We start from the raw sequence: 26993 nt of genomic DNA, 5'->3' as shown, positions 1-26993 counted from the left end.
AATCCTGTGAAGAAAAAAAAACGTTTTTGTGGCGGGAAATGAGCCGAATTTCGACGGCGCTAGCTCGGTTAGCTTTGCTCCGTTTAGTTTGTGTTGTAACCAGTTTAATTTAGCTTCACTCAGAACGTAGCACTAAAGCTACAAGCCAGGAGAGAGGTCCGTTTGAGTTAAAGAGTTAACTTAAACTAAGTTGTGTCCGTCTGTTAATGACATTTGTCAAACAGTAGCTAAGTTAGTTAGCTAGCTAGACCTATTAGCAGCAACCGCTAAGCTAACAGTTAGCTCGGTAGCACTAGCCACTGTCAGCAGAATCCAGTTTGTGTCGTCTACTCGGATAAGCGCCCTTAACGTTCACTAAACCAGTTTAGAAGAATGGCAGCAGTGAGAAAAATGAAGAAAAAACACCCTGAAGAGAAGTCAGAGAAAAAAGTGTTTGAGTTTATCCAAGAGGATGAAAAGAAAGAGCAGAGCGGCTCAGATGACAGCGTCAGAGACGGTAAGTGGAGCTAATGTTAGCTAGTTTTGATAACTGAATAACTTGCTAGTAAAAGGACATTAACTTTGGATTTAATGTCTTAAGATGGAACTCCAATAACGGATAAGCAGGCCAAGAAACGACCCGCAGCGGACTTTGATGAGGAGGGGGTGACACATGCTGTGGGGTATTTATACTCTTTTATTACAGCTTTATTCATTAGCTCAACAGTGACTGTGCACTTTTTTTAACGGCTCTGGTTGCCGAAATGATTGTCACCATTCAAAATCTCCATTGAGGTTTTATAAAATTCTGATTATAAATAGTTGTAAGCCTGGAATCAAGCCAACCAGTTACGTGATAAATTATTACAATACACCATTTAATTCGGCGCTAAAGAACATTTTAAAAACGGACGAAAAGGTACAATACTGTACAGAAACTATTTAGAGACGTCACAATTGTAGAAGTTCGCACCAGCCGTTTGCAGGTTCGCGGGTTGAGCTGGACCAATCAGAGACGTCGCTGTAACGCTTAGGATTATGGGTAGTGTAGTTTTTCTCCATGACATCGTGAATAAAACATGTTTTTCATAAAACAAGGTTGATTTCATACGGATTTCTGGCGTTTATAGGGGAATTAACATTGGTTTCATGAGTATAACTTAAGAAAATATTTCAACAATCAGATAATATTTGAATAAGAGTGGTCTCTGGTGTTATTCCTAGTATTTGTATTTATATTCATTTGTATCTGCCTTTTAAAGAATGTTTTAAGTATTTTAATTCCACTTTAGTTAATCTACAATCAACCTGAAGTAGTTTGATCTAAAGCTACAAAATCTTTATCTTTTTTGATATTTTCATGCAAAAATAACGAGTTGAACTGAGTTTTTTAATTAATAAACTAAACATATTAAACGCCAAAAACAGCCGTTGATGAAAAATACTTCAGTAGTAAACGGGGAAAACCTCGTAGCTCGGGGTCAGTCTAACTCGGATGGTTTAGACCAGTGGTTCTCAAACGGCATATCCTGTATACATGCATGTTCCCCCTTTGAATTGTGTTTTTAGGCCAAGTACCCCCTGCAGTCCTCCAGAGTACCCCTAGGGGGACACGTACCCCCTGCAGTCCTCCAGAGTACCCCTAAGGGGACACGTACCCCCTGCAGTCCTCCAGAGTAACCCTAAGGGGACACGTACCCCCTGCAGTCCTCCAGAGTACCCCTAAGGTGACACGTACCCCCTGCAGTCCTCCAGAGTACCCCTAAGGTGACACGTACCCCCTGCAGACCTCCAGAGTACCCTAAGGTGACACGTACCCCCTGCAGTCCTCCAGAGTACCTCTAGGGGGACACGTACCCCCTGCAGTCCTCCAGAGTACCCCTAGGGGGACACGTACCCCCTGCAGCCCTCCAGAGTACCTCTAGGGGGACACGTACCCCTGCAGACCTCCATTTGAGAAACACTGGTTTAGACATTGTGGCTAATAATCAAAATCCTTATAGAGAAAACGAACGGTATTTTTACTGCCGGTAACACACTGTGGAGCTCTGTATTGAATGTTGATGCTGATTCTGTGTAGCAGCGAACATTAAGTTATATATCAAAGTAACGTTTCTCTTTCCACACTTTCAGAAATGAGGTCCAGTCCATGTTGGAGAGATTCGGAGGTAAGCAGCTTTTTGCAGGTGTGTTCATGTTAGTTTTGGTCTAGTTTACTTACTCTTCTATCAGGTGTTTACTGATTTTAACCACAGTATTGGTCTTTTTATACTGATATCAGTGTCAGAAATCGGCGGAGAAATTGCCCCCAAATTTAAGGTATTTGCCCAAATGAAACACAATTAAGGAGCCGAAAAAATTCTGTTAATGTAAATGCCTCCAAATTACAAACGTCTGGGCAAAAAGGAACCACAATTTCTGACTAGAACCAGCCCACCTTTGGCGGGCTGGTTCTGGCCCACACACACACACACACACACACACACACACACACACACAGAGAGACACACACACACACACACACACACACACACAGAGAGACACACACACACACACACACACACACACACACACACACACACACACACACACAGAGACACACACACACACACACACACACACACACACACACAGAGAGACACACACACACACACACACACACACACACACACACAGACACACACAGCGAGACACACACACACACAGACACACACACACACACACACACACACACACACACAGAGACACACACACACACACACACAGAGAGACACACACAGCGAGACACACACACACACACACACACACAGAGACACACACACACACATACACAGAGAGACGCACACAGCGAGACACACACACACACACAGCGAGACACACACACACAGACACACACACACACACACACACACACACACACACACACACACACACACACACATACACAGACACAGAGAGAAACACACACAAAGAGACACACACACACACACACACACAGAGACACACACACACACACACACACACAGAGACACACACACACACACACACACACACACACACACACACACACACACACACACACACACACAGAGACACACACAGCGAGACACAGAGACACACACACACACATACACAGAGAGACGCACACAGCGAGACACACACACATACACAGACACAGAGAGAAACACACACAAAGAGACACACACACACACACACACACAGAGACACACACATGTTTGACACCACTGTCTTAAATTGAGCGTTGGATGGAGGACCGACCACTTTTAAGAAGCTTTGTGACGCATTTCAGAAATTTGGAGCGGCAAATGAAAAAGCAGTCTTGCCAGGCTCAGTCCGAGTATAAGCGACCTGAAGTAAAAGACTTTCATTAGAACATTTAAAACCATAAATACTTGTATATGCAGAGCTGTGTTATTTCCTTCCAGCTGATATCAGCAAAGTGATGCAGGCCAAGAAGAAACGTCTGGAGTGTTTGACGAAGAACTACATGAAGGGAAGCCAACACAAGCTGGAGCAGCTGTGGAACGTCTATCACGCTCAGAGGTCGGACTACACTGGTGATATCTGAAGGAAATGAAGTCACTGCAGCAACCGTTAAAACGGAGTCAGCATATTGTTGTTTTTTAAAGGAGAATTACGGTCAATTTTTACGTTAATCTTGATCGCTATAGCTACGCGAGTACTTTCGATAGAAAAAACCCAGACCCGAATCAGTGCAGGTAACACGGAGAAGCTGCAGCTACGTACTACAAGCTCCACTGAGCTAAAACGGCAGTGGTCGGGGCAAGTTTTAGAGTGCCTTTGTGCCTCTTAACAGACACAAAATGCAATTAATATGTCTGTGCCACATGAACAGGGCCCTTACGTGTCAACAAGATGCGTTTTCAACTCAGACATTGTTTAAATTCACCTACCCTGGTCCCTGTCTCGATCCTGCCGGTAGTTAGCTTGCCCTGCTAGCTGATAGCCGTTAGCTGCTAGCTGCCGTCCGGTGAGTGTATTCAGACAGGCTTCTGTGATAATCATCCCAATAACAATCCACGGAGCGGCGGTGGTGTGGCTATGTCCTCCAGAGGACAGGTCATGTCACCTCTTGAAGTTTATTCCCCCCTAAAAAAAACAGTAGTGTGGTAGTAGCTGCTAGCTGCCGTCCGGTGAGTGTATTCAGCCAGTATTCCAGCCATATATCCACGGAGCGCCCGGTGGTCTGGTGGATGTCCTGCATAGGACAGATCATGCCTTCGCAGCGAAATGTTTAGATTATTGCCCCCTCAAAATAGGTAGTTTAGCACTGTAGTGGTTATAACCATATCAGTGACTGTGTAACTACATGGAAACGGGATAAACGATTTCTATCGAAAGTACTCGCGTAGCTATAGCGATCAAGATTAACATAAAAATTGACCGGAATTCTCCTTTAAGGTTTTGAGCGGTGATCCAGAATGAAAAATCTGTTGAGTTTAGCAGTTGTTGTTTTTGGCTTGGAGTTTTATTTTAGTGTGTTTATAAATCTGAAGAAAATTCAGCAGAATTCTGAATTCTGCAGATTCTGTGTGTCCCTGAAGGCAACATAACTCAACTTAGAATTACAGAAGATATGAAGCTACAACATTATCGATTTAAATTAACATAGAGTTGAAATTAATGATTAATTACATAATATGTATTGATCTTTTGGGATGATTGCGTGTGTGTATCTGTGTTTCTCTGTGTGTGTGTGTGTGTGTGTGTGTGTGTGTGTGTGTGTGTCTCTCTCTCTGTGTGTGTGTGTGTGTGTCTCTCTCTCTCTCTATCTGTGTGTGTGTGCGTGTGTCTGTGTTTCTCTGTGTGTGTGTCTCTCTCTCTGTTTGTCTGTGTGTGTGTGTGTCTCTCTCTGTGTGTGTGTGTGTGTGTGTGTGTGTGTGTGTCTCTCTCTGTGTGTGTGTGTGTGTGTCTCTCTCTCTCTCTATCTGTGTGTGTGTGCGTGTGTCTGTGTTTCTCTGTGTGTGTGTCTCTCTCTCTCTGTTTGTCTGTGTGTGTGTGTGTGTGTGTGTGTGTGTGTGTGTGTGTGTGTCTCTCTCTGTGTGTGTGTGTGTGTGTCTCTGTGTGTGTGTGTGTGTGTGTGTGTGTGTGTGTGTGTGTGTGTGTGTGTGTCTCTCTCTGTGTGTGTGTGTGTGTGTCTCTCTCTCTGTGTGTGTGTGTGTGTGTGTGTGTTTCTCTGTGTGTGTCTCTCTCTCTCTGTGTGTGTGTGTGTGTGTCTCTCTCTGTGTGTGTGTGTGTGTGTGTGTGTGTGTGTGTGTCTCTCTCTCTCTGTGTGTGTGTGTGTGTGTGTGTGTGTGTGTCTCTCTCTGTGTGTGTGTGTGTGTGTGTGTGTGTGTGTGTGTGTCTGTGTGTGCATACATACGTTTGTGTGTGTGTGTGTGTGTGTGTGTCTGTGTTTCTCTGTGTGTGTGTGTGTGTGTCTCTCTCTCTCTCTGTGTGTGTGTGTGTGTGTGTGTGTGTGTGTGTGTGTGTGTGTGTGTGTGTGTGTGTGTGTGTGTGTGTGTGTGTGTGTGTGTGTGTGTGTGTTTCTCTGTGTGTGTCTCTCTCTCTCTGTGTGTGTGTGTGTGTGCGTGTGTCTGTGTTTCTCTGTGTGTGTCTCTCTCTCTCTCTCTGTGTGTGTGTGTGTGTGTGTGTGTGTGTCTCTCTCTCTCTCTCTGTGTGTGTGTGTGTGTGCAGGCAGAAGATAACCAGCCAGTACTCCCAGCAGGTGTCCTCAGCGCTGCAGCAGTGGGAGACTGAAGCCCAGCGAGCTGAGGAGCAGGAAGAGAAGCTCAACGTTAGTTCATTTCCTTGTTTGATTGGTTAGATAAGGCAACACGTGCTCTTTGACTTCTAGTGCTACATTTTAAATGAAAAGTCCTCTCCAACTCTAATTATTGTTCAGTCTCATCCTGTAAAAACACCAAATAACAAATGAGACCCAGGAATGCAAAGTTCATCACCAGCAGCGGTAGAGTTGGTTGGAAAGATGCTCAGATAGATACTCAGCTCCCCCACGCCCAACATCTCAGACCTGAACCATGGAGCCATAACTCTCGCCAAAATGCAACCTAGGGTCTTTTTGTGAATGTACCCGATTCAAACTTTCGTTTAGTGATGCACCGATGTGAAAATTGTGGCCGATACCGATATTAATATTGCAGTTACGGCCAATACCGATATTAATATTTGAAACTGATATTTACCGATGTCGATATCTCTGTATAGAAAACACATTTTTATGATAATCAAATAAAGAACTATTTTCCAAAACGCATTTTTTTTTTACTCATTTTTTTACTTTTGTGATTTATTTTCCAAAATGACTGACATTGGGCACCTTTACCTGTGTGCAAAATATGACTGTCATCAGATTTTCAGAAGAAAAAATTAATATTTATATAATTATATATAATTTGACATCGAACCGATACCGATGTGTTAAAAAAATGACCATATATATATATTATATCGGCGGCCGATATATTGTGCACCACTACTGTCGTTTAAAAGCATATTTAGGACGGAATCGCCACTTTTAAGATTGACCGTATTCTTGTTTTTGGGTCAAATGGCCTTTTGAATGGGAGAGCTAGGGGCACTTTGATGCTAGCCTCAAAATAGCTATTTTTAAACCACTAAGAAGGCTCGACACAACATCAGACTTTACTCCAAGTATCACCAGGGGTTTCAACAACTCACCGTAGCTCTTGTTGTTTCCGGCTGCTTCCACCTCGGCAGTCACAACGAGTCGATATCCGAATGCGAATGATCGGACTCCATATGAGGCTCCTTTTTCAACTACGAGGTCAATATTGTTTTTCAATAACGACAAAACAAGAAATAATCTGTGCATTTATATCGAACTAAGCTTTAGGAGTTTTCCATCTTTACTCTCCTCCCTGTTACGTTGCATTCGGAAATTGATTGTTTTTGACTGATGAAATGGCTGCGGCCGGAAACAACAAGACCTACGCTGAGTTGCTCAAAACCTTTCTTTTTAGTAAACTCTGAACATAAACAATGTTGTCAAGTCTTTGGTTAAGGTGTAGAACCCCTGGTGATACTTGGAGCAAAGTCTCATGTTGTGTCGAGCCTTCTTAGTGTTTTAAAAATAGATATTTTGAGGCTATCATCAAAGTGTCCCTAGCTCTCCCATTCAAAAGGCCATTTGACCCAAAAACTAGAATACGGTAAGTCTTAAAAGTGGCGCTTCCGTCCTAAATATGCTTTTAAACAAAAGTTTGACTCAGGTACATTCACAAAAAGACCCTAGGTTGCATTTTGGCGAGAGTTAAGGCCCTGACACACCAACCAGACGGCCGACCGTCGGCAGTAAAGCCAGTCAGACTGATCAGTCGGGTCCCCGAGGTCCAAAAAAATGCCTCAAAACACCCTGAGGAGACGGCGACTTGAGCGTACGCTCTGCACGTATGCGAAACGTAATACGTCTCCATAGCAGCAGGCGGCGCTGCTCTGTATTGTTTCCATTAACAGTCTGATTATTTCCCAGAAAATGAAAACCGGCAGCTGATTGGACGAACGCGTCACGTGGTTCTTTTTTCTCCGGGAAATTCACAGCCAGACTGTCATGGCGGCTCGTTCAGAATCCGATCTCATATTGGACTAAAATAGTTCACTGAAACGTGTTTCTGAAAACATTTGAAGAGAGAAATAGGCCGTGCAGCTGCTGAATCTGTCTTCATTTCAGATCAACAAAGGTCAGTTTAAAAGATCTTCATCAGATTTTGAGCGGCTCATCCGCTCCCCATTTCCGGGTGAGTCCCAAATGAAGGCCGACGGCTAGGGCTGAACGATTTTTGAAAATAATCTAATTGCGATTTTTTCCCCAAATATTGCGATTTCGATTCGATTATTTTTTTAAGCTGTTATTCAACAAAGAATAATATAATAATATATAGTATGAACACACAATTACACACTAGACAGTTAAATAAGTAAAAATATAGTATATATACACACACACACACACACACACAATTTTTTACAGTGCACAGAGAGGAGCTGCCTCCAGCCCCTCCCCCTCGTGAAGTTGCGTGCTGCCGTGTGCACTTGTTCAGAGAGGCTATCGTTACGTTAGCATGTTGCTGGCGTTCTTGTTCAGAGAGGCTATCGTTACGTTAGCATGTTGCTGGTGTTCTTGTTCAGAGAGGCTATCGTTACGTTAGCTAGTTGCTGGTGTTCTTGTTCAGAGAGGCTATCGTTACGTTAGCATGTTGCTGGTGTTCTTGCCGTGGGATTAACTGTACTAATAAAACTGTTGAAACACCGCGGCCACGCTGCTGTGAAAGCTCCCTGAACGTCATTTATCAGTCTGGTTGTTACCCCTCTCAGTGGCAGCTCCTCCACTCATATCTTTATAACGGAGCTAACCGCTAACCGGAGCTAACCGCTAATCAGAGCTAATCGTTGCCAACCGAGCCTTCAGGTCTGCGTGTCTGTATCCATTAACTGCACGTATGGACTCAAGCCAGAATAAAATCCTTCATTTTATTAAAGTGGCTGTAAAAGTTTTAAACTACAACTCAGAGTTGTTTGAATGACAGAAATCAGCTCAAGGTACGACGTAGCGTTAGCGTGCTAGTTGATGCTTTCTCTACGGAGTGCAGACTGATTTGCTCTCGTGAGTCATGTGACCAAATCGCAGCCTTTGCGATTAGGAAATTGCGTTTTAACATATCGCGATATTATCGCAAATGCAATTAATCGTTCAGTCCTACTGACGGGTCCTCCAATGTCCGACGGCACGGAACACACCGACCAGACTCGAGTCACTGACCTCGCCAGACTGTCCGACGGCCGATTATCGGCTGGTGTGTCTCCTCTATTATACTTTAACGTTGCCAATGACACCGATCACCCTCTATATCCAGACTTTACACTGCTGCCATCTGGCCGCAGATACAGGACTCTGAGGGGCAGAAGGACTCACTTTGGCCGAAGTCTTGTTGCTTCTTCCAAAGCACTGCTGCAAACTACCTCGCTGACTTTGTATAGATACGGGTTGCTACTAGGGCTGGGTGTTGTTAAAATTGTATTCGATACAAGTATATCGATACCGTTTCCTCAACGATACTTTATTCAATACAAATTTTATAAAACAAAAAGAAATTACAACATTACGGCACAAATCTTTTAAATTATGTTTCAGCTCCTACTACGTGAGGCGTGTCTGTGTGTGACGTAGAGTTTTTCCTGTGTGTCTCCACGTCGTGTAACGCCACAGCCAATCACAGACATTATTAGATCTTAGTAGAAGCACGCTGCGTGCTTATTGGCTCACTGACCCTGAGATTTACTCCTTAGGTATTGAAAATGGGTATTGAATGACAAATATTGACTTTGGTAGCCAGCCCTAGTTGCTACTGTAAACATGGTGGTTTCTATGTGTCGATATACCTGCCTCTATGTTATCTGTTGTTGTCTTTGTCCTGACACACACATGCACACACACACACACACACACACACACACACACATATACAGAGACAAACAGACACACACATAAATACACACACGCACACACACACACACACACACACGCGCGCGCACACACACACACACACACACACACACACACACACACACAGAGACAGACAGACAGACACACACACACAGACACACACACACACACACACACACACACACACACACACAGAGACAAACACACACACACACATAAATATACACACACACACACACACACACACACACAGAGACAGGCACACACACACACACACGCAAACACAGACACACACACACACACAGAGACACACACACATACACACACAGAGACAAACAGACACACACACACATAAATACACACACACACACACACACAGAGACAGGCACACACACACACGCAAACACAGACACACACACACACACACACACACACACAGAGACAAACAGACAGACAGACACACACACACATACACACACAGAGACAGGCACACACACACGCAGACACACACACACAGAGACAAACAGACAGACACACGCATGCAGGTATATTGCCGTATACATGTCAGACTGTGAAAGCAAATCCCCCTAATGGGACAATACAAAATCAATGTACAGAGCACCATTGACTTAAAACTCACGCAACCTGTGTTATGAGAACATATATGTGTTATAGCGTACAAATGAACACTTGTGTAGTCCCCTAAAGAATACTGAACTGTATCAGGGGGAGTTTGTCTTCTTTCCCACACTTTTAAAGTCAACAAAACATTTTTGTCATCCTGGTTTGAAGCCTCAGTATATACGTCGACACCACAAGCCACTACTTTAAAATGAAAAAGCACCTAGCTTGAGGTAGGGAATAAGTCCTTACCCCAAGTGAAGGAGTTCAAGTACCTTGGAGTCTTGTTCGCGAGTGAGGGGACAATGGAGCGGGAGATTGGTCGGAGAATCGGCGCAGCGGGTGCAGTATTACATTCAATTTATCGCACATCGCACTGTTGTGATGAAAAGAGAGCTGAGCCAGAAGGCAAAGCTCTCGATCTACCGGTCAGTTTTCGTTCCTACCCTCACCTATGGTCATGAAGGCTGGGTCATGACCGAAAGAACGAGATCCAGGGTACAAGCGGCCGAAATGGGTTTCCTCAGGAGGGTGGCTGGCGTCTCCCTTAGAGATAGGGTGAGAAGCTCAGTCATCCGTGAGGAGCTCGGAGTAGAGCCGCTGCTCCTTCACGTCGAAAGGAGCCAGTTGAGGTGGTTCGGGCATCTGGTAAGGATGCCCCCTGGGCGCCTCCCTAGGGAGGTGTTCCAGGCACGTCCAGCTGGGAGGAGGCCTCGGGGAAGACCCAGGACTAGGTGGAGGGATTATATCTCCAACCTGGCCTGGGAACGCCTCGGGATCCCCCAGTCGGAGCTGGTTAATGTGGCTCGGGAAAGGGAAGTTTGGGGTCCCCTGCTGGAGCTACTACCCCCGCGACCCGAGACCGGATAAGCGGACGAAGATGGATGGATGGACCTAGCTTGAGGAATCTGGCGCCTCCGTTCCCTCATAATATAAAACGTGAATCGGTCATTATTGCCAGAGGTGTCAAAAGTATTCACATTCATTATTCAGGTAGAAGTATAGATTCTAGCGTTTAAAAAGACTTCTGTAGAAGTTGAAATATCAACTCAAGCTTTTTACTCAAGTAAAAGTGTAAAAGTCCTGGTTTCAAAACTACTTAAAGTATAAAAGTAACGTAAGGGGGGAAAAAAGGCCATTAAGGACAAAAGCTTAGGCCGCGCCACAGGGGCCTATAGTGCACTACCCCACCTCTACAAAAAAACATTTTTCTAAAGGCCATAATGACTATAATGTTATATTAAAATGTTAATGTTGAAAAATTTGGGATGCACCTTTTTCCGCTGCATTTAAGCCCATTGAAAATGAACGCATTTTAGTACAATGCAAATACATTAAAGAACCATATGTGTACTACTGAGCATTAGCATGTTTCATAGAGCAGAAGATATGATGACTAGTTGCTTATATTGTAATGGTGCAAAAATGTATCACCTGTTTGTTCTCTCTGCAGAATCTGTTCAGACAACAGCAGAAGATCCTGCAGCAGGCCCGAGTGGTTCAGAACCAGAAGCTGAAGACGGTCCGAGAGCTGTACGAGCAGTTTGTGAAGGTAAACCTGCGAGACGTGATGTTAACATTCTTCTGACATGCAGAAAATAATCCCTCAAAACATCTTTTAGGCTTCTTATGAGTCTTTTTAAAGTCCAGGTAGCGTGGGCCAGTAGTGGATTAGTAGTGGATTAGTAGTGTGATAGGTTTTAATATATTAATACAAAAAGGTGACCATTTCAGACCTTTAGTTGGAGATACACAACGCACTGCAGAACTCCCAGATAGAGGGTGACAATTTTTCGGGACTCCCGCGGTTTACGGTATTCCCACGGGAGTCCGGAGATTAAATTAAAAAATGACGCTGCAATGTGGTGAGTGCGCCCAAAGATTGCGAGGCATTTTGTTTTAGAAAAGAGAACCACTTAGAACTCACAATACGTTTGTTGATTGGCTACTGCTAGCTGCAGACAGCGATTCTTCAAACCTACCCTAAATCGATAAATGCGTTTTGAGTGTGAGAAGATCTCCGTTAGGAATTACGTAATGAAATGGCCTAGGCCTGCAGGTAATGTATGTTACCTAGACCTGTAGGTAATGTATGTTACCTAGACCTGCAGGTAATGCATGTTACCTAGACCTGTAGGTAATGCATGTTACCTAGACCTGCAGGTAATGCATGTTACCTAGACCTGTAGGTAATGCATGTTACCTAGACCTGTAGGTAATGTATGTTACCTAGACCTGCAGGTAATGCATGTTACCTAGACCTGTAGGTAATGCATGTTACCTAGACCTGTAGGTAATGCATGTTACCTAGACCTGCAGGTAATGCATGTTACCTAGACCTGTAGGTAATGCATGTTACCTAGACCTGCAGGTAATGCATGTTACCTAGACCTGTAGGTAATGTATGTTACCTAGACCTGTAGGTAATGTATGTTACCTAGACCTGTAGGTAATGCATGTTACCTAGACCTGCAGGTAATGCATGTTACCTAGACCTGTAGGTAATGCATGTTACCTAGACCTGTAGGTAATGTATGTTACCTAGACCTGTAGGTAATGTATGTTACCTAGACCTGCCGGGTGCCCGGGGGGGGCAGTCGTGATCGGGATTTGACCGGAGTGTTTTCGTGGGCTCGAGATGGGATGGGAGTAGGGTTTCAAAGGGGCTGAAATTTTCCGGTAAATTTCCGGAAAGTTTAGCTGGGGAATTTTGTAAACATTACAGTTTTGATTTACTATGGTTAATGGGCTATACAATTAACACACATAGGTTAATAATAGCAATGCGTTATGTATTACGTAAATATCCAGTTTATTCCCATTAATTCCCATGGAAAGTTTCCAACTTTGAAAATTCCCGGAATTTTGCAACCCTAGATGGGAGCGACAATTGATTTCCGTGTCACCCTCTACTTCAGGAAGGAAACAGAGACAGATGTGTTTGTCACCTGGATTCTTAGGCCCTGTTTACACGATGACGCTCGCGGGTGTAAACGAAAAAATATTTTATTGGATGTACCTTTCGTTTATACGGTGACGGCGTTTTTGGGGCTTAAAAATGCAAAAAAGTGAAACCACCCTCCAGAGTGGAAATCTTAAACGCTCCACCGTCGCGTTCCCGTCTAAAGGGGAAAAACACAAAAGTCTGAAGACAGCGGTGTGGAGAGGGACGAGGAAAAGGCGTCCAGGTAGTCTGTTGTTACGGAGTAGGCTACAGAAATTATAGGCTCCTGTTATCTAAAAGATTTTCAATGTAATGGCTCAATATTTAAATGATTTCGACAATGTGGATAAGGTTGTTATAGTTTGATGACCATATGTAGGCTATTCATTTGAGCCAGAGGAGGCTACAACGTTACGGATGAAGAGAGAGACAGAGAGCGAGTGGCAGCCGGCAGAGGGCTGCGGCCAGAGGGCTGCGGTCAGAGGGCTGTGGTCAGAGGGCTGTGGTCAGAGGGCTGCGGCAGCAGTCAGAGGGCTGCGGTCAGAGGGCTGCGGCCAGAGGGCTGTGGTCAGAGGGCTGTGGTCAGAGGGCTGCGGTCAGAGGGCTGCGGCAGCGGTCAGAGGGCTGCGGTCAGAGGGCTGCGGCCAGAGGGCTGTGGTCAGAGGGCTGTGGTCAGAGGGCTGCGGTCAGAGGGCTGCGGCAGCGGTCAGAGGGCTGCGGTCAGAGGGCTGTGGTCAGAGGGCTGTGGTCAGAGGGCTGCGGTCAGAGGGCTGTGGTCAGAGGGCTGCGGCCAGAGGGCTGTGGTCAGAGGGCTGTGGTCAGAGGGCTGCGGCAGCGGTCAGAGGGCTGCGGTCAGAGGGCTGCGGTCAGAGGGCTGTGGTCAGAGGGCTGTGGTCAGAGGGCTGCGGCCAGAGGGCTGCGGCCAGAGGGCAGCGGCCAGAGGGCTGTGGTCAGAGGGCTGTGGTCAGAGGGCTGCGGTCAGAGGGCTGCGGTCAGAGGGCTGTGGCCAGAGGGCTGCGGCCAGAGGGCTGCGGTCAGAGGGCTGCGGCCAGAGGGCTGCGGTCAGAGGGCTGTGGTCAGAGGGCTGTGGTCAGAGGGCTGCGGCCAGAGGGCTGTGGCCAGAGGGCTGCGGCCAGAGGGCTGCGGTCAGAGGGCTGCGGCCAGAGGGCTGTGGCCAGAGGGCTGTGGTCAGAGGGCTGTGGTCAGAGGGCTGCGGCAGCGGTCAGAGGGCTGCGGTCAGAGGGCTGCGGCAGCGGTCAGAGGGCTGCGGTCAGAGGGCTGCGGCCAGAGGGCTGCGGCCAGAGGGCAGCGGCCAGAGGGCAGCGGCCAGAGGGCTGTGGTCAGAGGGCTGTGGTCAGAGGGCTGCGGCCAGAGGGCTGTGGCCAGAGGGCTGCGGCAGCGGTCAGAGGGCTGTGGTCAGAGGGCTGTGGTCAGAGGGCTGTGGCCAGAGGGCTGTGGTCAGAGGGCTGCGGTCAGAGGGCTGTGGCCAGAGGGCTGTGGTCAGAGGGCTGTGGCCAGAGGGCTGTGGTCAGAGGGCAGCGGCCAGAGGGCTGTGGTCAGAGGGCTGTGGCCAGAGGGCTGTGGTCAGAGGGCAGCGGCCAGAGGGCAGCGGCCAGAGGGCTGCGGCCAGAGGGCTGCGGTCAGAGGGCAGCGGCCAGAGGGCTGCGGTCAGAGGAGGCTGAAGCAGAGCCTCTCTCTCTCAGCAGGGCTGAAGGCTGCGAGGCTCAGGATATTGGTAGTGCTCCCGTGGGTGCTGTGCTGTGGCTTATCACGGTCGACTGTGCCGGTCAACATCAGACAAACATGCAACTCCACCTCCTCGTCTTTCCAGACGAGCTTTTGTTGTTCGCTTCGACATGTTTTGGGTTTGTGCTACTAAGGAGAGAAGTAGAAGGAAGGTTCTACATAAGCGCACAGTGTTGTGTGGCAGTGCCACCTAGCCGCCTGGCGTGCATACTACATCGAATTCCACACACTTTGCAGCACCATATGCACGCAGATTTCCCCCCCAAAACTCTCGTCTAAACGCGGAATAAAAAGTGAGAACGCAACGCCACTTTTGCGTTTTCTCTTCAGATCGTTTTGCGTCTAAACGTAGCCTTAAATGAAGAAAGTGAAACTGAAGCTGTTTGTGTATTTCCTCCAGAACATGGAGGACATGGAGAAGAGCCACGACTCTTTCCTGCAGGGGGCGCAACAAGAGCTGAGGAAGGAGATGGCCACACTGCAGAAGAAGATCCTCATGGACACAGTGAGTGCAGATTACGGATTCATATTTCCCCCCATCTTGAGACATTATCTGACACAGACTCAGAAAATATAAACTTCACGTGTCGTGTCCAACACTCTGAATTAGGGCTGCACGATATTTTGTTTCATGCGCGATCGTGACATCGCAGTACGTTGTGATGTTGACGCTAAAACTTTTTTGCTGCTTGATTTTCAAAATTTATGCAAGGATATATTTATACCTTTGTACAAATCCCTGGTAAGATCTCACCTTGAATATGTAAGCTCCGTCTGGTGTCCATATAAATTAAAATAGTAGAAAAAATTGAAAAGGTCCAGAGAAGACTAAATTAATTCCAGGAATGAAAAACCTGTCTTATGAAGATAGATTGAGGAAATTAAGTTTACAGACTCTCATATTTAGGAGATACAGAGGAGATATGATTCAGCTGTATAAGCTTGTACAGGGAATATATATATATATATATATATATATCGCTCGGCTACGGTAAGAACCGTGTGTTCCCCGCCATCCACACCTGCAGATATACCTAATTCACAGTGACATACCACACCCAATGCAATACTCCCCCAAGTGGCTAAAATAAATATTAACTAAATTAATCTAAACAAAAAAGTGGATATAAATGGCTCCTCATATATATATGTGTGTGTGTGTGTGTGTGTGTGTGTGTGTGTGTGTGTGTGTGTGTGTGTGTGTAATCAAGTGACCTGCGGGAGTCCCTAAAAATTGTCCCCCTCTATCACTAACCCATCTTCATATCGCAATATATATCGCATGAAAAAAAACATTGCAATGTCCGTTTTTTTCCAATATCGTGCAGGCCTAACACACACACACACACACACACACACACACACACACACACACACACACACACACACACACACACACTCTCACTCACTCACTCACTCACTCACTCACTCACACACACACACACACACACACTCACTCACTCACACCCAGAATCAACCTGTATTCGATGTGTTCTGCGCCACATTTACTCTATTATTATTTTTTTTGTCTCCGCAGCAACAGCAGGAGATGGCCACCGTCCGTAAATCGCTGCAGTCCATGCTGTTCTAGCCTGCTGTTACCACGGCTACAGAGCTACTTCCTAACGTAACGATGCATCCTAGGTTGGTGTTGCTATAGTTATCCTGGTTGTACTTCTGTAGTGTTGACACGATAGCATTACTGTAGCTTCTGTAAACCGTATTTACAGAGTTATGTTTCCATTACAACGATGTTCTGTTACAGTTTGTGGTTGCAGCTAGCTTTTTTTTTACTCGTTTTTATTTAATAATTTATTAAATCGTTGTCTGTTCTACGTCGTAAAGCTGATGTTTGTTGTCGTTCATTGTGTAAACACGAGAGAGAGACGCTGGACAGACTCGTGAACTCTTACCAGTTAAATTAGTAGCAAAGATTTCTATGTTTACAATCATTTTGTATGAAGTATTTTGGTAGAAAAGTTGAGACAAAAATCCGACGGTCAACATTTCACACTTCAAAATCTAAAACTGTGAAATCATCTTGACTTCTGTTACAATTTAAAGAATAAATTAATAAACTATTCTTTTTGCACAGCCCGGTTTGGTCTTTCATTTTAAAGTCAAATGGAGCTACACACACATACTTCTTTCATACTAATTTAATCATTTTATTTATACTCTTTATTGAGCCCCAATGGGGAAATTACAATTTTACACTCTGTTGTTGTTATCACACACACACACACACACACACACACACACACACACACACACACACACACACACACACACACACACACACACACACACACACACAGTACCTGTACTAATGGAGAGATGTCAGAGTGAGGGAGCTGCGGCTGCTGACCAGGCGTCCTGAGTGGTTCGGGGGGGTTGGGTGCCTTGCTGAAGAGCAGGCGAGGTGAACTGGCACCTCTCCAGCTACCAGTCCACCTCCGTATTTTGATCCGTACGGGGACTTGAACCAGCGACCCTCCGGTTTCCAGCCCAACTCCCTACGGACTGAGTTACTGGCCCCCATATACCCGCTACGACATCAATTCACACGCAATTGCAAGGTAATGTAAGTCAATGGAGGCCAAACGGCGTTGATAAACACGCTAAAAAGCGAGTATGCGTCTTGGCCAGTAATGGCATACGGATTGGCGTGTCAGACATACGCCACCTCATGACATCAGTCTGCTGTGTAAATGTAATATGTCAGGCTGAACACCCATGTGATGTTTTTTAACGCTTTTGGGCTTTCCCTAATAACTGTTTTAATGTCACAACCCCTAAGAATTTTGGGTAACACCCTTAGACAAGGTCTGTAGAAATGTGGACTTATGGAAAGTGTTCAGAAAATGGCTCAAAAATGCACCTGACAATTTGACAGTTGGACAGCCCTAAAACCTCACACACACACACACACACACACACACACATACACACACACACACAGTAGCCCTCATTTATGAAACATGCGTACGACCTAAAACAGGCGTAGGACGGGCGTACGCCGATTTTTATGGAAGCAAAGGCTTCGAAAGCGAGGCATTTATCAATTTGAACGTGAGCGTAGGCTGCGATAAAATCTCCCGTCTGGTCTGAACGGAAGTTTTGGAGTCGGTGTGGACTTGCGGTGCAATGAGTTCAACCCTTGTGTTGACTTCGGGTCACATTGAACCGTTTTCAATTTTTGTTTATATCAACATATGGGACGTAGAAATAAGAACTGAAAATGTGTAGAAGAAAAAAAGTGTTTTTTTCAAGGTTGACGGGGAGACAACACGAGTTAACAGGAGAAGGAGACGTCATCAGTTGATCACTTATCAGCAATAGCAGATCTGGCTCTTTTAGAGGACCTCTATGCGCCGGTAACCGTGCACACAGGCCACGGTGGAGCGCTCCATCTGATTGATTAAGGGCAGATGGCTCAGCAGGGGGACCCTACTATACACGGCAGAAAAATTCTGCAACATAGTTTTAGCCTGTGGGGGTTCTGGAGCCAGATGACCTGATGCCCAGAGACCAGTGTCCAGCACAGCCCCAACTGGGGCTATACCAAGGAGACAGGATATTATTCCTCACTTTTAAAAGGTATATTGTTATGTTTGGCAGTGATACTCAATACAGGAAACATGACGATGCACAACATTTGTATTTATTCTTCAGGTTTTCCTTTCTCTTTTAAAGTATCGTTAATGGCCACAAGTGAACGATTTATTTCTGCCATTGACAGAGTTATTTCGGCTTGTTTTTCCAGCCCCTCTGCTGTCAGGAGACAGAGGGGGCAGTGGTGTAGTCCAGGGTATACGCTGGTATACGGCGTATACCTACTTATTTTTCAGTCAGCATTGCGTATACCCACTTCTAAATCCCCCCTGATGCGCACCATTCAGTAATATCTGTGAGCCAGATTGCCCATTTTTTCCTCAAGGATAGTGAAGCCATGACCCACCCTCCTCTGCCTCTAATTGGCTGGTACTCGCTGCTTTCACTGATTAGATTGGTTAACTTTAGGCATGAGGACTGATGAGCCAATCAGAGGCAGAGTAGGGCGGGTCATACCGAGGAAAATATCGCTAATACCTCAGGTACCAGTGAAAAAAAACAAAAAAAAACCTCAGGTGCCGGTGCCACTTGACTACGATAACGGCAGCAGACCAAACAACAGATGAACTAACACAAGCGGCGGTGTGCCACCCCAGTTGATGGAAGACATAATTCTGAGGTAACCCTAACCCTTTTTTTCTGGAGACTACTTTAAAAAAAAAAAAAAAGGTGAACACTGAGAGTATACCCACTTCTCCAGGGACCACTGGTGGTGGTCCAGCACGGGGGGGGGGGGCGGAGGACACACGCTCTCCCTCACAGCTGTTGCCTGGCTCTGACGCTGCATAAACTCCACTACTGTGTGTTTATTTAAATATAGGTAAACCATGTAGGTCTAAGAGATTGCAATATAAGCCTGTATATTACTATTAGGACTATAGCATACATGTCAAGGATGTATAAATGAAATAAACTTCAGCTGGAGTCTGATTTACCACGGCAACACTGTTGACTGCATCAGTGATCTCTTCCCATTCAGTATTCTTTCTCCAGCCTTTAATAGCAGCTCTCAGGCTGCCGAATAGTGAACCTGAGATATCAGGGTCTCAGTCTCCACCTCTGAAAAGTGTCTCTTCTCAGCCGGATTACGTCTCTCCATGTCGTAAATTGTAGGGGCGAGGCCTCAAAACCCAGAATATGTTGGGGCGTGATATTTAAATTATGATTGTTTCCAGCCGCTGCATTTATCAATGTACGACCATTCTTACGCTCTGATTGGTGAGATACGAACGTTTCATGAATCACACGTGGAGCCTGTCGTAAGACGATTTCTGCGCTCATATCTGCGCTGGTTTCTACGTTAGGTTGATAAATGAGGGCCACTGTCTCTATATTTGCCAGGCAATGCATTCTGGGAGTGTTGCCATGTTTCGGCCATGTTTGACATTTGGCTTTTGTGCCGGAACGCGTCAGCGTTGATTTACTGTGATATGACAGACAGAGAGACAGGGATACAGACCGTCAGACAGAGAGACAGACATTTCCATGCTTCCCATTCACTGTCTCTGTATTTGCCAGGCAATGCATTCTGGGAGTGTTCCCGTGACTTTTGAGAAGCCGGGCGTAGAGTTGAATCCAGGCAACTTTATGCAAATCAAGGGCGTCCAGCTTCTGGAAAACCAACATTTTCAGAAGGAAATGTAGCTCTGTGTGGAAGCTGTTTTTAGGAGACGTCTTCAGACCGTGATACAGATCGCTGATCAAACCAAACATTATTTCCCATACCGGGAGTTGAACCCGGGCCGCCTGGGTGAAAACCAGGAATCCTGACCGCTAGACCATATGGGACTCATGCTCTGTAGTAGAAGACATTAGCTTCTTCGAGCTACGCGAGATCAATTTCACGTGTCGTGGCGCTGACACACCAACCTGATAATCGGCCGTCTGACAGTCTGGCGAGGTCGGTGACTCGAGTCTGGTCGGTGTGGTCCGTGCCGTCGTCTGTCAGAGGAGCCGTCGGCCTTCATTTTGGGCCGATTTGACTTGTTGAATCGGCCAGTGGGCAGGCGGACTCAATGACCAATGACAACAATGATCCTTCTTGACTACTATCACCACTCTCTGATGAAAACAAGGACTGACGACAGCCTGCTCTGTGTTTACTGGGTCTAGAGAGATGTTCCCTCATTTCCGGTTTTCATTTTTTGGGCGACAGTACAGATTAGCGCCGCCTGCTGCTACGGAGACGTATTACGTCTCGTGCACGCACAGAACGTACGCTCAAGTCGGCGTCTCTTCGATGTGTTCTGAGGAACTTTTTGGACCTCGGGGAGACTGATCAGTCTGACTGGCTTTACTGCCGACGGTCGGCCGTCTGGTTGGTGTGTCAGGGGCTTAAGAGACAAAGGTGCGAGCTTCAGTCTGGCCGTGTTTGACATTTGGCTTTTGTGCCTGAGCGCGTCAGCGTTGATTTATTGTGATATGAGTCTAATTAAACAAGTGAAATGACAGCATTTTGTCCTCCTTAACTTGGGAACTTGAGCTTTTCTTCACTTTTCCACAGACCGACCTGGGTCATCGTCTCCAAATGTCTCCGTTTGAGTCCGTCCAGACTACAAAGCAACGCAGCAGTTTATAAACCAGAACGGGGGCAGCAGTGTTTCCAAATGTTAAAGTTTTAGGGGCTCGGAAACGCTGCAGTAGTGTGGACGCCAGACGTAAACGTAGCAGAAGATATTAGTTTCTTCGAGCTACGTGAGATCGATTTCAAGCGTCATTGTTTCACGTCACCATAGGCCTCCTGCACACTGGCTGCCTGGCGTCTGCGTGGCGTCTGCGTGGCGTCTGCGTGGCGTTTTCTACGTCTTTCCACCAGAAAGGTGTCTGACGCGGCGCTGCTGCTGCTAGCCTTGTCTGGACACATGGATGTTTCTCATAAACATAAACATAAATATATTCTGATCTGATTACAGCAAAGACAACGTCGGCAGGATTGACGGCAAAATAGACTACAGAATATTTCCTTCTGGATTGACAGGTGCAATATTAGAAAATCAATAATTATTTATTATTATTTTAAATGACATTCATAGCTGCCTTTATGTCAAAACCTAGAGACTGTCAAACATCAACATGTCATTTATTAAATGTATTTGTGTCAAAATGACATTTAACACGCTTGCGTGTGGCATGAAAAATAGCCGTCGGTCCTATTTCTAGCATGCACGCGTTTTCTGAGACGTTCGTGTCACGCAGGCAGTGTACACGCTCTAACCTGTTACCATGGGAGCTGAAATATAAAAGGACACGCCACGCAGCCTGAGCGTTATCAGAGGATGGTTGAAATCACCACCAGCGCTGTAAGAGAGCTTCTGTTGAACATGTCCATATCAGGACTGGTTTCTCTGCAGATCATCACGTTAGTTCATCTCTACACTAATATTACCCAAACACTGATTCCCATACCGGGAGTTGAACCCGGTTAATACTTATTTTATACACATTTTAGGAGGAAGGGTCAACACATATATTGTTCTTCAAGGGCTGTTCAGATATTACGTTATTGTAAACACGTAGTCTACATGGACGCAGACGCTTCGAGCTATACGCAAGATCGATTTCACGCTTCATTGCTTTCTGGATTGTGTCACCTTGTGTCGGCCAAACCAGGAATCCTGACCACTAGACCATATGGGACTCATGCTCTGTAAAGTTTTCCGTATTTTTCATTTCATAAATCATGTTTAAACCCAGACGAAGATGATCTCCTGCGTAGCTCAAGGCAAACGACTATCTTCTGCTACAGAGTCCCATATGGTCTAGCGGTCAGGATTCCTGGTTTTCACCCAGGCGGCCCGGGTTCAACTCCCGGTATGGGAATCAGTGTTTGATTCAATCATCAAACAATGTTTGGTCTCCAACATTGGCAAAGTAATAAACACACAAATATAAGCAGGTAATGTGTGGTGATGAACAGCCGTGGTTGTTTTGAGCATTTCGTCTCACAGCTGAGAGACTTCTCCAGTTCTTCAGAAGTCTCTGAGATGATGGATGAAATGTTTCTTTAAGTCCAGTTGATTTCAACCGTGGATAAAGCTCAGATAACGCAGGAGACAGACTTACTGTACGTACACACCTCCACCGACTTGATCTTCTAAAGATACAGGAAGTCATTCATTTTCAATGGAAGCTGCTTCTCTCAGCTGCAAGGAGCGGCAAATCTGTCAGCGTTGCATTTTGGACATTTTGGGCGTTTTGAGCGACCAGAGCGTCAATCAAAAAGTTGTAAGTGGGTCAACTTTACTGTAATGAGGTATGACGCGGTTCAGCTGCAAACGACCAGCAACCAATCAGAATATAGAAGTCCTTCGCGTTGGCTGATCCCAGAGAAACAAACTTTGGTTCCTACCAAAACATTAGTTCAGAGAAAATGGAGGATCCATTGCATGTTGGACACCAAATGTTGGTTCATCTCTACACTAATATTACCCAAACACTGATTCCCATACCAGGAGTTGAACTGGGGCCACCTGGGTGAAAACCAGGAATCCTGACCACTAGACCATATGGGACTCATGCTCTGTAATGTTTTCTGTATTTCTTATTTCATAAATCATATGTAAACCCAGACAAAGATGATCTCCTGACCCCTGAAGAACCAGAACTCCAGAGGGATGATGTCCAGACTCTGACGTCTAGATGAACTATTTTGACTTTAACACGTACAGATAGTTATCAGATAGATTTACTGCAGTAAAAAGCCCAATATTTCCCTCTGAGATGTAGAGGAGGAGAAGAATAAAGGAGCAGAAACTATCTGTGCTGTGTCTCCCTCTGCTGGTTCCTCTCAGTCTTTGTGTCCACAGAGCAGCAAATAATAACAACAACAGAGACATCAACTCATTATATTATAAAAACAAACATTACTCAGTCCTCCAGAAATATGTGATTATGTGATCTCATAATTCAATTCATAATCAGCCAAAGTCTGCATATTTATTTCGGGGGCCGCATTTTTTCAAATACGCCGCACTTTCGCCGCATAAATTGCCGATTTCTGCACAAAATATGCGGGGCTTGCATGATTTCATAATCCCTGCATTTTTGTTGCAAAAAAGTCCCAAATATCTCAGCAGAAAGTTGAAAAATGTGGCGTTTACTTCACACAAGAGCAGCCATTTTCCCCTGTTGCCATGGGAACGTTATGAAGTGACGTAATTAAGCGACGTGAACATCATCGAAAAGCTGCAAACCCCGCGATGAAGCCGCGATGAAACCGCAGTTTTTGCAAGTTCCCGCGATTTCATCACATAAAATTGCATAAATATCCCGCATATTCCATCACATTTTTTAAGAAAACATGTCGCATAATCAAGGATTTTAGCCCAAAACAATCACAAAAAAACGCATTTTTCTAGAAGGACTGATTACTGAAACATTAACACGTGAAACTGAGTGTGTCTCCTGCGTTATCTGAGCGTTATCTGAATTAGAAAAACGTTTCATCATCATCTCAGAGACTTGTTTGCGTGGGTTTACTCCGGGTGCTCCGGTTTCTTCCCACCATAAAGACATGCATGTTAGGACTACAGTTGAAAATTAGCCGACTGGCTAACACTGGCGCATTTACAGAAATGTTGATTAATGTGCATTGTCCTAATCAAAATAAACTTACAAACGCTCATCCCACTTTCGTTTCTGGGTTAGCTCTCCACCAATCAGATGGCTCATTGAGTCTGACTGCCCGCCCTCCGACAAGCATGTCAGGTCGGCCAAAATGAAGGCCGACGGTCGACGGCTCCTCTGACGGACGACGGCACAGAACACACCGAACAGACTCGAGTCACCGACCTCGCCAGACTGTTAGACGGCTGATTATCGGGTAGAAAAACTGTAAAAGACAGACAGTCCGTCTATCCAATCAGGAGGGTCCGTCCTCTGCTAGATAGGCCCTACCTTTTCCTATTTGCTGTCGTGTTTTCATATTTTCCGTTGTGTTTTATGATTTGCTGTTGTGATTTGCTCTTCAGGGCCACTGTACATTTTAGTTGTTTAATTAGACTCATATCACAATAAATCAACGCTGACGCGTTCCGGCACTAAAGCCAAATGTCAAACACGGCCGAACAGAAGCTCGCACTTTTGTCTCTTAGGTGACGAGAAACAAAGACGCGTGAAAACGATCTCGCGTAGCTCGAAGAAGCTAATATCTTCTGTTACAGAGCATGAGTCCCATATGGTCTAGCGGTCAGGATTCCTGGTTTTCACCCAGGCGGCCCGGGTTCAACTCCCGGTATGGGAATCAGTGTTCAATTTGATCAGCGATCAACATTTGGCGTCCAACGTAGAAGTGACGAAGCAGAGCTGTGGTCCCTCAATCCCTCAGACTCTCCTCTGTTGGGGATCCACAGCGGTCGACACATTTGAACACACTGAATTTAAGTGATGCTTATTTCACACAAACACGTCAACATAAGCGCCGGAAAAAGTTACAAATGAATGCCGATAACGTTGTAACTGTATGTCCACACCGCCGCCGACTTGAGCTGCAAAGCAGCTCTGGCCGCCCGGTCGAGGACGCTGGTCAGAAAGTCCGGGGAAGCTGTTTGAGGCTTTGGCCGCTCTGACGTAGCAGCATTCTATGTTCATCATGGAAAAAGATCAAGCAGCCACTGCACGGCCAATACACTGACACTAGAAACCTTTTATAAATGACATATATAATGACAGAATGTGTATTGGTTGTTGGTCGCAGCGGTGTCTGTTAGCAGTTAGCTCGCTCGTTAGCCGCTGAACCGCAGCAGCGTGCAGGCAGAGCGAGCAGCCGGCAGCTGTTGATCCGTGCAGGACTTCACCGTGAGCGGACTGTTTAGAGACCATGTGACTGGCAGGTAACGTTAACTGGTCCCTATACGCAAATATCATAAATGATAGGGAACCCAGCAACGGCCATGATGAGCTTCTCCTCCTTTTTCTCTGAACTAATGTTTTGGTAGGAACCAAAGTTTACATCGTATGTTTCTCTGGAATCAGCCAGCGTGAAGGACGTCTATATTCTGATTGGTTGCCGCTGAACGGCGTCATAGCTCATTACCATAAAGTTGACCTACTTTCAACTTTCTGATTGACGCTCTGGTCGCCCAAAACGTGACGCCGACAGATTTTCCGCTCCTTGCAGCTGAGAGAAGCAGCTTCCATTGAAAATGAATGACTTCCTGTATCTTTAGAAGATCAAGTCGGCGGCGGTGTGGACGTACGGTAAAAAGGCGAAAAGAAAGTCGACACAAACGTAAAAAATAAGTGGTAAAAAATGTCAACATAAGCATTGAAAAATGAAAAATGGAAGAACTTATACAGATGCTGATAACGACAACAAAAACGCCTCAAAAGAATAAAAATGTGAATGAACCAACAAAAACTGAAAACAGCTTTGACTAAAGGCGCTGACACACCAACCTGATAATCAGCCGTCTGACAGTCTGGCGAGGTCGGTGACTCGAGTCTGTTCGGTGTGTTCTGTGCTGTCGGCCTTCATTTGGCTTACCTGACTTGTTGGGTTAAAGGGAGGGCAGTCGGACTCAATGACCAATCTGATTGGTGGAGAGCTAGCCCGGAAATAATGAGCGGGATGAATGAAGGACGCTGATCTGAAATGAAGACAGATTCAGCAACTGCACGGCCTATTTCTCTCTTAAAATGTTTTCAGAAACACGTTTCGTGAACTATTTTAGTCCAATATGAGATTGTATCCTGAACGAGTCGCCATTTTGAAATTCGGGAGAAGACAGACCCACGTGATGCGTTCGTCCAAAAAGCCCAATATTTCCCTCTGAGATGTAGAGGAGGAGAAGAATGAAGGAGCAGAAACTATCTGTGCTGTGTCTCCCTCTGCTGGTTCCTCTCAGTCTTTGTGTCCACAGAGCAGCAAATAATAACAACAACAGAGACATCAACTCATTATATTATAAAAACAGACATTACTGAAACTGAGTCTGTCTCCACATTCAGGAGTATGAATGTTCTAATGATTTATTGAGTATTTTGCAGGATATTTGACATTTCATCCTTAAGGCTCTGACACACCAACCAGACGGCCGACCCTCGGCAGAAAAGTCAGTCGGACTGATCAGTCTCCCCGAGGTCCAAAAAGTGCCTCAGAACTCACCGAAGAGACGCTGACTTGAGGGTACGTTCTGCACGTGTGTGAGACGTAATACGTCTCCATAACAGCAGGCGGCGCTAATCTGTATTGTCGCCCAAAAAATGAAAACCGGCAGCTGATTGGACGAACGCGTCACGTGGGTCTGGCTTCTCCCCGACCATAATGGCGGCTCGTTCAGAATACGATCTCATATTGGACTAAAATAGTTCACCGAAACGTGTTTCTGAAAACATTTGAAGAGAGAAATAGGCCGTGCAGTTGCTGAATCTGTCTTCATTTCAGATCAACAAAGGTCAGTTTAAAAGATTTTATCAGATGTTGAGAGACTCTAGTCACGCTCATCCCACTTGTCATTTCCGGGTTAGCTCTCCACCAATCAGATTGGTCATGGAGTCCGACAGGTGTGTATGTAAAGGTGTGACAGCACCAGGGCCTTTAGTCAAAGCTGTTTTCAGTTTTTGTTGCTGCGTTCACATTTTTAT

At 45.6% G+C, this 26993-nt stretch overlaps 1 protein-coding gene and 4 non-coding genes across 6 annotated transcripts; 3 read left to right on the top strand and 2 right to left on the bottom strand.

Annotated features, from left to right (window-relative positions):
- Positions 1-9: 9 nt before the first annotated feature.
- sycp3 (synaptonemal complex protein 3) lies at positions 10-16676 on the top strand. Of its 2 annotated transcripts, none has more exons than XM_031313119.2 (8): positions 10-496; positions 581-662; positions 2113-2165; positions 3426-3543; positions 5698-5797; positions 11559-11657; positions 15196-15300; positions 16333-16676. In XM_031313119.2, exons 1-8 carry the CDS (start codon positions 373-375, stop codon positions 16384-16386), a joined length of 735 nt encoding a protein of 244 aa, XP_031168979.1. In that variant the 5' UTR covers positions 10-372; the 3' UTR covers positions 16387-16676. The 2 variants fall into 2 exon arrangements, with proteins under 2 accessions (XP_031168979.1, XP_031168980.1); XM_031313120.2 differs by having other exon boundaries at positions 12-496; positions 2113-2147.
- Positions 16677-20126: 3450 nt separating this feature from the next.
- trnae-uuc lies at positions 20127-20198 on the bottom strand. Its single transcript has one exon. It is a non-coding gene; the product is annotated as a tRNA-Glu (tRNA).
- Positions 20199-22157: 1959 nt separating this feature from the next.
- trnae-uuc lies at positions 22158-22229 on the top strand. Its single transcript has one exon. It is a non-coding gene; the product is annotated as a tRNA-Glu (tRNA).
- Positions 22230-22849: 620 nt separating this feature from the next.
- trnae-uuc lies at positions 22850-22921 on the bottom strand. Its single transcript has one exon. It is a non-coding gene; the product is annotated as a tRNA-Glu (tRNA).
- Positions 22922-24579: 1658 nt separating this feature from the next.
- On the top strand, positions 24580-24651 carry trnae-uuc. The gene has a single exon. It is a non-coding gene; the product is annotated as a tRNA-Glu (tRNA).
- Positions 24652-26993: the final 2342 nt, after the last annotated feature.

Source organism: Sander lucioperca, chromosome 7 (assembly GCF_008315115.2).
Source record: "Sander lucioperca isolate FBNREF2018 chromosome 7, SLUC_FBN_1.2, whole genome shotgun sequence".
NCBI lineage: Eukaryota > Metazoa > Chordata > Actinopteri > Perciformes > Percidae > Sander > Sander lucioperca.
This window is presented reverse-complemented; position numbering and strand designations above follow the sequence as displayed.

What these genes read in the sequence shown, in the direction of transcription:
- sycp3 (XM_031313119.2), top strand. Translation starts at nt 373, where the DNA reads ATGGCAGCAGTGAGAAAAATGAAGAAAAAACACCCTGAAGAGAAGTCA. An exon ending in AGATGACAGCGTCAGAGACG is followed by an intron (nt 497 to 580) that starts GTAAGTGGAGCT and finishes TAATGTCTTAAG; the next exon opens with ATGGAACTCCAATAACGGAT. An exon ending in AGCAGGAAGAGAAGCTCAAC is followed by an intron (nt 5,798 to 11,558) that starts GTTAGTTCATTT and finishes TTCTCTCTGCAG; the next exon opens with AATCTGTTCAGACAACAGCA.